General features: G+C 42.1%; 2 protein-coding genes across 2 annotated transcripts; both read left to right on the forward strand.

Moving 5' to 3' along the window:
* Positions 1 to 321: 321 nt before the first annotated feature.
* Positions 322 to 4,806, forward strand: cd59 (CD59 molecule (CD59 blood group)). Its single transcript, XM_042061225.1, has 4 exons — positions 322 to 845; positions 1,173 to 1,282; positions 1,860 to 1,961; positions 2,215 to 4,806. The coding sequence occupies exons 2-4, from the start codon at positions 1,228 to 1,230 to the stop codon at positions 2,412 to 2,414; spliced, it is 357 nt and encodes a 118-aa protein (XP_041917159.1). The 5' UTR covers positions 322 to 845; positions 1,173 to 1,227; the 3' UTR covers positions 2,415 to 4,806.
* A 3,234-nt stretch (positions 4,807 to 8,040) lies between these two features.
* Positions 8,041 to 10,134, forward strand: aplnr2 (apelin receptor 2; the record flags this gene model as incomplete). Its single annotated transcript, XM_042061240.1, has 2 exons — positions 8,041 to 8,237; positions 8,810 to 10,134. A coding segment is annotated over exon 2 (1,221 nt), but the record flags the coding sequence as incomplete, so codon positions are not given.
* Between the last annotated feature and the right edge of the window lie 847 nt (positions 10,135 to 10,981).

Raw genomic sequence — 10,981 nt, forward strand, 5'->3', positions numbered from 1 at the left:
TGAATGGTGAACTCCAAATAGATGAATTACCACAATCTGCCATCAAAAACATTCAGACTAATACAAAAAAACCCTGTTTTTAGTTTAGAGGGAATATCTAGAATTCACCCTTGTCATTTGGGATCTACTGCATCTCTGGCTTCAACAATGACATCGGTCAAAGAATGACAATAATTCAAAGCACTTTCAACAATGACATCTTTTGATTTTGAGATTTTTTTTAATCCCAATGGCTGTTTGGGAGGACACACGGGCCTTTGTTTGGAGAAGCCTAGTCTTACAACAATCCTTTATGGGCTGTTTGCTCTCTTTACTTCATGCTGCCAGCGTGTCCTCAAGAGGCCTTTGTGGTGTGGGTAGGGGACCTTTGTTTAGCCGCCCAGGGCAAGCTGGAGCTGCTATGCCTTCATCCCTGTCTCCTGTGTCTCCACACTGGACCTGAACTGCCCACCACCGCTCAGAACATATCTCCTTATGTTTCTTGTGCTCATTGATGGTAAATCTTAGGGAAAGTTGTATATGTTTGAGTTCAAATGTGTGTCGGGGTGTAAAGTGTGCGTTGTCTGTAGCCAGAGAGAGGGGTCTTGTTGTAAGGGCACCATACTCATTTATTACATTCACACTTTTTTTCTCTTGATCAGGAGAGGGAACAATTGAGCCAGCGGTGACAATGACCTTATATTTGGCAGGGTCACCCATACGACCAATTGCAATTCTAGCCAGCAGGCTTGGGGGCGTAGAGAGTCTGTGGGGTCGTGAGTATAGCATTCTTCACAAGATCAAAACTCATTGGCAGAAGAAAGAAGAGGGTGCAAAGCTTCTCAGTCTCAGTGTACTCCAAGAAGGTAAGAAGCATACAAAACTATATGAATCATGCATGTGTTTCAGGTGCTTATGTGTCAAGCAAATACGGTTTAAGCAATAAGCAATAAATAAGCAATGTTTTAAGGAATTAACAGCTATGATATATATTATTTGTCTTGAGTTTACTGTGACTGCAGGGCAGGTTCAGTTTAATGTACCTCATGACCAAGTGCTCATCATTAGAGTTAGTATTGGAAAATGAGTTTGTTTCAGGCAATGTTTCAACTTGACATGATCAACACTTAAATATTTACTAACATAAACATATCATTGGGTGATATGTATTCATTTATTCCATGTCTTTTCAGGAAGGAAGGGAGATATTTCTGGTATCCAAAGGGGATTTGATATTTGCACACAACGATGAAAACATCTGTTGGGATTTGCATTGTTTTCTGTCTTGCAATATTTGGACTGGGTATGTGAAATGATTTTGATTATTTTTCCCCATTGATGAATTGTAGCATAGTACAACATAACAAAACACTATATTCACATGAAATACCTATGGTTTAACTATTCATTTCTAATCTTTAAATGACTTCAAATGCTACAAATGTTAACCATATCAACTGATGTCATCTGAAGTTTCTCACCTAATGTTTACTTCAGTATTCCTACTTCAGTCTTTTTAATTTTCTTCTAGAATTTAATGAACAGCCCACCAGTATCTGTTTGATATTGTTGTTCTGAATGTACATAGATCCAAAGATTATGACTATTTTGGAAACTGTATAACAAAAAGATTTGTTAAAGTGAATGTACAAGTCGTCTTCCAATTTTGACATGGACAGTGCTGTGGGCACACGTTTACACTGGATACAATGAAATGGAATCTTAAAGCTCTACTGGTACAGATATACTGGTAGGCTAATTCTGATAGAATAGTCCCTTTCAACATATGCCCTGGCTAGAGAGAGAGAGAGATTCATCAATTGACTATCTAGATGGTTGGTGTAGTGCTATATTAACTCAATAAAAACCTTTTTGTCCAGGCTCTGCACTACAATGCTACAAATGTAAAGATTACACTGGGAGCTGCGCCAAGGTCAAAGGCTGTGGCTGGGAGGATGCCTGCCTGACTCTGAAGGAGAGAGGTGCTTCTCTTCCCTACAACTCACTCTTATATTCATTTACATCCAGTAAACTACACTGTCTCTTGTTATTGGAAGTCTTTTAGAGTGGTGATTTGCACGCTTTGCAAACATATCCATTCCTAGTTGAATGTTATTAACCATGGTAGATATTGTTCAGTAATATTAGCCATGACCTTGGCATAGATGATAATGGGTAATGGGGTATTCGACTATTATAAGGATAAATCCTAACACTTTTGCCCTCAACACATAGGTGGCTTGATCTACCGCCAGTGTATCAAGTACTCTGACTGTGATTACAACCGGCTCTCCCAGATGTTCCCTTCAGTGGCCAGCTTCACATACAGATGCTGCAGCAGTGACCTGTGCAATGCAGCCCCTCTCACTGCTGCCGGCAAGCCTCTGCTGGGCCTGCTGGCGTCCCTGGCTGTCTTCTGGTGGTGTGTCCTCTAACCCAGCCCAGGCAAACATCCAAAGAGTTGGACCATGTGGCAAACGGAGCAGCGATTCGGAGAATGACTAATCACATCCTTGCTGCCTTTCCTGTCTGATTTGTGCACTAAATGGTTAGGCTTTGTTCGTATGTGAATGGGAATATGCATTAATTTTGTACGTCTAAAATGGTCATTTTTGTCTGCAAATGAAGTGTGCATACTTCAAAAAACACAAGGCGTAAATATGTGTGGCTTTTTGAAGATAGCTTTGATAAGGGAGTGCTTTGGCACTTTAAATTTAAGCTAAATGAGTAAAGCTCACACAGAAAATAGTGTATGTACTACTGCAGTTATTAAGGAAGTGACAGGATAAACTTGCACATATGCCAAAAAATAATCTTTTTATCTGCACATGCGTGTTATTTGCTGTATTTTGTAAAGACATTTGTGTTTTATGAATCACCTGCCATTACCAAACCATTTTCATTCTTCGACTCTACCCTTAATTCCTAAATATTGCCTTTCTCCCCTATTAAAATGACAAAAAAGTATTTATCTTGGCTCTCCTGTACCTTATAGTCTAGATGATAGAGTGATTAATAGTCCACATGGACCACATGATGGTCACAGGAGTTGCAACATGTTTACTAATAGGCCAGTGGTACAACCACACAGGAAAGAATCCATCTCAGGGTATCAGACATATTTTACCTGTTAATGGCTTGTATGAATGTTTTTGTACCATTTAGTTAATCCAATGTTCAGCTAAATTCAGTTTATCCATATTCAGCTTTTAGTTTTCATGGAGATACAGTAAAGAAAGAAAAATGTTTTCATGTTAGACAAAACAGTGATTTTGTTGTAAAATATACATATGTTTTACATGGGGGCACAGCAAAAGCTTTCATTGTTGTGATTTTCTGTTAGTTTTTTTCTGTTAATATTTTACACCCAAATTCCATGGAAATTTGTTCAGACTATGTGCTATGTGCTCAGTTTGCACCAACAGTGGCTACCTGCCACTGCCTTGCCATGTGGAGCCAGATGTGACTGATGTGAGGTCACATGTGGGAGGCTGGCTGGAGAGTGCTCCAGAGGCCACTGGAAAACACGGCCAACTCTCCTTCTAAACTCCACCCATCCAGCCACAATGAAGCGCCTTTAAACCTGTTCTCTGATCTCAGCAGAACTGCTTCTTTGAACTGCTTTGACAATGGATTGGATTGATGTCAAAATTTAAACTGGAGTAAACAAACTAATCTTGTGGGCTGTCCTATGGGTTTCCCTGTGTATTATAATAGCTCTGGCTTGTGGTGAATATATGCTGGTTGCTTGTTGGACTTCAGTCTCGGAAAGATGCTGAGACTAGGGGCTGCAACAATATGTCGGAACCTGAAAATACTAAGTGGAGACAAGGGTGGAAGAGAAAGCATCAGCAAGCAGTTGGGAGTTGGTTATGTATATAAAATAGCCGATGACAGTGTTTAGAGAGCAGAAAATAATGTACAGCATGATAGTACGCCTACATCCATAACGCCAAGCATATGAATGTTAGAAGTTATGGGGTGTAAAGCCATGGAGGTTGCAGAGAGGTCTGTCTTTCATTCTCCAAAGGTTTTAGATGAGATGAAGAATAGTGTTAGTAATAATACCAAAGTAGTCAGGTAGTTAGTAAGTTCATTGAAAATAGTAGGAAAAAACTTTAGACAGCATTTTGGCAGTATGTTACTGAAGGTAAATATGAAAGGTGGGTTTTGTCCCCACGTATTGAGCAAAACCACATTACATTTAATGTTTTATTATTACTTTCCCCAGTAACCCCAGTTTTTCACAGATTCTAAAACAGTGATAATATTACAGTTACTAGGGAAGATTAAGTAAATAGTATAAATTAAAATATCAGCCTATTAATAGGTCTGAGGGAAAAGTGTCACAAAACTCTCAGTTTGCATTGCCCATACCTTCACATTTACAAAAATGTGTTTTCTGCTAGAGCAAGTAGCTACATTTTGTTCAACAGGTCCAGGACCATGGAATGAGAAGCCTTGAATTATATCACAGACTATATAAAAAACCTTCTTTATACAGTCTGATAAAAATGGACAGAGAAGGATAAATAGTAATATAATGAGTAATGTAACATTATATTAACCATATCACACCACCAAAAACGTAATACAAGTATTCATGACTTTTTAAAGGAGTAGCCTAAGAGCAAAAATGTTACACACCCAAAGCTGGTCACCACTGGGATTGCTACATGTTGATTCAATGATTTTATGTGTGCTTCTCTACATCCTTGAGCAATACCCCTAAAACTAGTGTTTTTTAGTGTATGTATTGTATGTACACCACACAGGCATATGCAGTTTCTGATGGACAAATAATAAACGAAAACCTTGACAATTAAACCATTTTCTATAATGTTGTTCTTATGTATATTGATGCAACAACTGAGGGGAAATGTTCATTTCTGTCCAAAAGTAAAATAAAATATAGCTGCAAGCAGCAATGAGGGGTCCAAGCAGTAAGCTTGAGTTGCCATGGCAACTCAATGTTGTTACATCAGACATAAACAGTCACAGCAAGTTTCATGTCAAACAACCCAAGATTGGCTGAGATATAAGGTCACTTCCTGCAGCTTGGCCACCGACTTTGATTGCCTATGATGGGCAAACGATTTTGTCAATGGCTCCAGAAAGTAATGCACTGATAAGGCATGGTCTGAAGGTGGTCTGTGCCAATTTTGGTAAAGATCGGATAAAATATGTGACCTGTGAAAATATTTTTGTGTTTCCGACAAAATCCAAGATGGCAGCCAAATTGATTACAGTGACATCACAAGTTAGCATTTGTCTGCCTTCCCATAGTGTTAACAGACACCACTAGTAAGTTTAAATTCCAAACACATCAACAGCTAGAGGCTAAAATGTATTTTTGCTAATTGCAGTGCCTCTAGAGGTCAAAGGTCACCAAATTTCTTGAGTGTCCTCCTAATGGGGTCTTGAGTCCATGTACTAAGATTGTTTTTGATACATGAAAGTTTGGCGACTTCACCACTGATTTCGATTGGCGGTTACGGGTGAACGGTTTTACATATGGACTTTTGTAAGGCATGGTCTGAAGATAATGTGTGTCAAGTTTGGTGACGATCGGGCAAAATTTGTGACCTGTGGAAATTTATTTTCACTTTCGCTAAAATCCAATATGGCGGGAAATCCATAATGGCGGAAATTGACATCATAGAACGTCGAAAGTTGAACTCGGCTTGGTCCAAGGATTCCAATGATACCTCATTTTTTAAAATCGGGCCAAAGGGTCAAAAGACATGCATGAATGCATGTCCAACTTTGGCCTGTTGGCGGCGCTAGAGTGCTGTAGGTGCCGACATGAAACTTGGTGAAATTAATCAGTGTGCCAAATTTCACTTCGCTGCTTGGTCCCAAATAATAACAGGAGATTATGTTCTGGACTCTATTGCTGAGGCATATGAAAATGAGATGCATTGGCCATTACTAAAATCCCTTTGATCAACTACATTAAGAAAAATTGTTTTCTTCAAAGGAATAGTGATAGGATCCATTATCAAAATATTGCAATTCAATCCCTGACTTACTTTAGTGTCTGACTTTGTAGGCAAATGAATGACATGAGAGTAGATTATTTTGAGGATGTAGCTTTTAGCAACTGTGTTTATTATAGGCCTGTCACTTGGTCGCCAAAAGCTTGAGATGGAACACAAATGAAGGAAGGAAGTGTGTCATGTTGCCCACAAAAAAAATATATAATGAGTTTGATGTATGAAAAAGGAGCTTCTACTTGTGCAAATGAGAATAACAGACACACTTTCATGGCGGAATATTTTTTTCAGACCCAGTTAATTACTGAAGCAAAAACTGGAGCATATCCTGCTACTGAGGTCATATTAATGAACTGAACTCACTGAGCCCCTTGTATCAATATGATATGGTGAACATTTGCAACATTTGAAATAAATTATGTCAGAGACTCTTGCTTGGACTTCAGGCTGGGAAAAGCATGAGGGTGTCTAATCCATTGAATCTAGATCATTCACACTCCTACTCATCCTCTGTAATAGCAGCTTTTCTCACCAAGGACAATAAAAATGTGTAATCTGTGCCAGCTATCCGCACAGAGAGATACACTCTCTTCCATATACCCCCCCCCCCCCCCTTCCCCAACAACAACCATAACAAACAACAACACATTTATTGCTTAAATGACACAAGTTGTTCTTACAGTCATGACTACTTCCCATACCCCCTCCCCAAACCTTGTTGACCCCTTGCCCTTCATAAACACCATCCTGTTTGAACAGCTGGGCCCATATTGTGCAGTGAGTCTGAGAGGAAGTGAGAGAAAGCAGTGGGTTGGTGAGTACTGAACAGAAGTTGTCGCTGTATGTTCATTAAGAGTGTTTCTGGACATGTTCTGAAAAGGGCATGAGCTTAGAGTAGAAAGGTTGTTGGTTGTGTCTTGGAAATTTGTAATGAGACAATCACAAAAAACACAGGCTCTCCGCTATTGTTGTATCCTGTCAAAGAAGATATCTTAGTCCTGCATCAGGGTTTTTCTGGGGACAAAAGTCCCATTTTCATTACGAAAGGAGGTTTTTAAAGCTTGCATGCATTCACACGCTGTACTCTGAAATGACATTTCTGACTATCAAAGCGTATTAAAGCTGACTCAAATGAACTGACAAATCTGAATCTCTGTTTTCAGAATGTTAGGAAGAAAAAAGGGTGATTGTGGTAAGCAGGTGTTGTAGTAAGCAGTGGTTGTAGGATGAGATCTGTTGGTCTTTCACACACTCACAATAAGAGAGTGTTGGCTCAACATTAGCAAGGTGTTGTCACAGTGACATCTTGTAAACAACTGTTCTGTTTAAGCTCATCAGTTCAGCTACACTTCTCTGATGCCAACAGCTCCTATTTACTCTGCAAATACAAACCATCATTCCACTTTCCACACATAACAAAAAGTTCAGTGTTGTTTCTCTTTCAGGGTTTCACTTCTGTTTGACTGGGATTAGTTTACAAAAGAGGTGGAATGTTCATAATACAAAAGTACATTTACAGATCTAATGTCAAAAGGTAACAATCAACCTTCTGACTCAGTCACACTGCTTAACTTTACTTATCTGCAGCTTTGAGCATCGTGTTAACTTGACATGACTCATAAATCTTTTTGTTTTCCGTCAAAAGATCAAACCGTATTCATGGCCTCCTTAAAACCAATACTGTAACAGTATGATCCTCCACCAAATCAATCAGACATGGTTACCATAGCTTTGAAAATATTTTTACAGATGTTGAACATGAGAGGGTCTTTCCTTTGAGTATAGAATTAGAGCGGTGAGAACTCTCATCGTCCATCATCTGTATACATTTGGTCAGGTGTCAAAGAACAATGTAGTCAGCTGACATGGTATGTGTTTCTACAAGTTGTGTCATGAATGACAACAAGTTTGCTGAGGAGAAAGGCTTTAAGACTGTCCCAGAGTCACAGTGTGCACACAGTTTGTGTTTGCAGAGTGGGAGGGGGGTCAGGGGATGTGGGGGGCTGGGTATGGGATTGTCAGCAAATCTGGGAAAGCGGCAGCAGGGGTGGTCTGGACGGTGGAGATGAGTGGGACACAGGAGGCTGGGCGAGGCAAGAAAAGGGAGGATAAAACAGAGCAGCTACAAACATCATCCCAGGAGAAGGATGTGAGGACACCGGAATAGATGACATGCAGGAGACACACGGGACTATTGCTCCTCAACAGAACAGCCTGGACCAAAAAGTAAAGCATCGTCACTAAAGCAGCGCAAATGCTGAGGTAAGATCCTACTGATTCCTTGCTGGCAGCTGGCATGCAGATTATTCACCCTAAAAAGTTTATTGAAATAAAGCTTGTTGTATTTTGTTATCTCATTGCGAAATCAGTTTAAAACTGAGGGGAAAAAATGAGTTTTAATCTCTGTTTTAATGAAAAAATAAATTTGTCAAATGATCTCTGTTTTAATGTAAAAATAAATTGTCAAATGAAGTCAGTACACAGACCGTGCATATTTACATTTATAGTATGGAGACATAAGACACATAGGCCTAGATTAAATAATAATTTGGTTTCAGGGGAAAATATTAATTTAGTATCAGACCATACTTTCTGCTGATTCTGCTGAGGATTAATGTTAGGACCCCAGCATGCATACTGTACTGAGCTCGCATGCCTGGCTATCAGGTCACTAAAAGTCACTCGATATTTTCATGCTCATATTATTTATTACCTATTGGGAATGTCAGGGAAAATGTTTTGTCCTTATTCAATATGTTTGGTCAGCGCATGAAGAATATTCCGTTAAACATCTTCTTCACTCTTAAATAGCTGTGGATTGGTTTCCTTTTCAGCTACATCCTCTAAGAAGCGGAAAGGTAATTAAAGGAAGGAAAGGGCTTCTGACTCAAGGGCCCTGCACACACACGCCACTGTGGCTGCTGCCAGCTTGGGAGCGATGTCCCTTCCTGAGGCACGCTTCTCCACTCCTCCACCTTCCTCTTCCCCTTCCCCCCAGTGTGACTACAGTGAGTGGAGCCCCTCGCTGGTTTTCATACCTTCTGTCTACGTTCTAGTTTTTGTCCTTGGATCTCTGGGCAATGGTCTGGTCCTCTGGGTGTACCTGGACAGGCCCAGGGGGAGAGTGGCAAGAGTCAGCAGCTGCTCGAAGTCCAGCAAGCCCAAAACCGCTTGCAGTGGACCCTCCACCCCGTCGTCATCCCGCTCCATCACCGACTCTCTCATCGCCAGCCTGGCCGCAGCTGACCTGGCCTTTGTGCTGACTCTGCCCCTCTGGGCTGCGTACACAGCCCTGGGCTACCACTGGCCCTTTGGAAAGCCCCTGTGCCAGGTCAGCAGCTTCATAGTGGCACTCAACATGTACGCCAGTGTCTTCTCCCTCACTGGCCTCAGCGTGGAGCGTTACTGGGTCATCGCACGGCGACGCAAAACAGGGGCCATGCGGGGCACAGAGCTGTGCCGGGCACCGGTCGTGGTGAGTGTGGTGTGGTTGGCGGCGGGTGTGCTGGCCCTGCCTGCTCTCCTGCTCATGACGGTCAAGCAGGTGGGCCTGGGGAGCGAGTCCGATGACGAGTGGCCTGAGGAGGAGGACGCTGGCCTGCCTCAGGACTCCGCTCTGGCCTTCATCTCCTCCTGTGACATGGACTACTCCAGCCTGATCCCCGCCGAGCTGGAGCCGGAGGAGCGTGAGCGGCTGGAGGTGGCGTGGGGGGCGGCGCTGGGCCTCAAGTCCACGCTGCTGGGCTTCCTGCTGCCACTGGCCGTGCTGCTGCTGTGCTACTGTTCGCTGGGGCGCCTGCTGGCCCAACACTTTCGCGAGAGTCCGCGGCCCGACCGCGGGCGCCAGCGCCGGCTGCTGCGCGTCATCGTCACCCTGGTGCTGGCCTTCTTCCTGTGCTGGCTGCCCTACCACGCCAACAAGAGCCTGGCCATGCTGATGGAGCTGGAGCTGCTGCCCTACTCCTGCACCTTGGTCCAGCTGCTGCTCCTGGCCCACCCCTACACCATCTGTCTGGGCTACGTGAATAGCTGCCTGAACCCGCTGCTCTACGCCTGCTGTGACACAGCCTTCCGCAGGCGCTGCAGGGCCCTCCTGAAGAACATCGGCTGCAGGTCGAGGTGCAGCAGAGTGACTGAGGCTGAGGAAGAGGAGGAGGAGGAGGAGGAGGAGGAGGAGGAGGAGGAGGAAGAGGAGAGCGGGAGCAGGAGCTCAGCCATCCCCTCTGTACTGCATGCAGAAGCAGGGGACAGCCAGAAGGACAGCACTGAGAAATCTGACTGGAATCGTCAGCTCAGGAGGGTGGGAAATGGAGAACCCAATCCTTGTGGGACGGCATAGTTGCAGTTTCAGATGAAGTCAATTTAATACATGGACACAACCACACTGTCTGAGAACACTGAGGAATTGTGGGAACTGACTAGTGGGAATTAGGACTTGTTTATTTTATTTTGAAATGCTGTCACTGTTTTTGAGATTTGAGATGACCATAAAAATTTTCCATTTCCTGTTGGTGAACCAAAATTAGGCTACATCGAATAAAAACAGTGTTTTTCTCCATGACCAAGACTATATTTTCACTATTAGTTCTTACCTCAATAAAATAAGGAATATGTCAAATAAAAAGACATCCTATGCAACTTTAAGACATAGGACGATTTTTAATTCTGTCAAATAAATATTGTTTTTCAAAATATTAGAGGTCATATTGAATACACATACTGTGGGGATAAGGTGCTATTCTGTATTTTGACATACAAATAAGGAGTTTCACTGAAGTGCTTCACTATGCAAATTAGAGGCCCAGATTTAACTAAATCAGTACACTTAACATGGGAGTAGCATTCCGGTAATTTCAATATTTGAATAGCATGCACAATTGCATATTTAGATAATAAGAGAGATTTTGATAAATGTAGAATTCTTTTCATCTAGTTTTCTCTGTGAAATAGGAAAGGAATTTCTTGAATTCTTGAATTTCCCCTGGGGATCAATAAAGTATCTATCT

The sequence above is a fragment of the Alosa sapidissima genome, chromosome 14 (assembly GCF_018492685.1).
Source record: "Alosa sapidissima isolate fAloSap1 chromosome 14, fAloSap1.pri, whole genome shotgun sequence".
NCBI classification, from domain to species: Eukaryota; Metazoa; Chordata; class Actinopteri; order Clupeiformes; family Clupeidae; genus Alosa; species Alosa sapidissima.

Coding starts and splice junctions, on each gene's coding strand:
- cd59 (XM_042061225.1), top strand. CDS start 1,228: ATGAAAACATCTGTTGGGATTTGCATTGTTTTCTGTCTTGCAATATTT. Junction 1,283..1,859: donor TCTTGCAATATTTGGACTGG/GTATGTGAAATG, acceptor CTTTTTGTCCAG/GCTCTGCACTACAATGCTAC. Junction 1,962..2,214: donor CCTGACTCTGAAGGAGAGAG/GTGCTTCTCTTC, acceptor CTCAACACATAG/GTGGCTTGATCTACCGCCAG.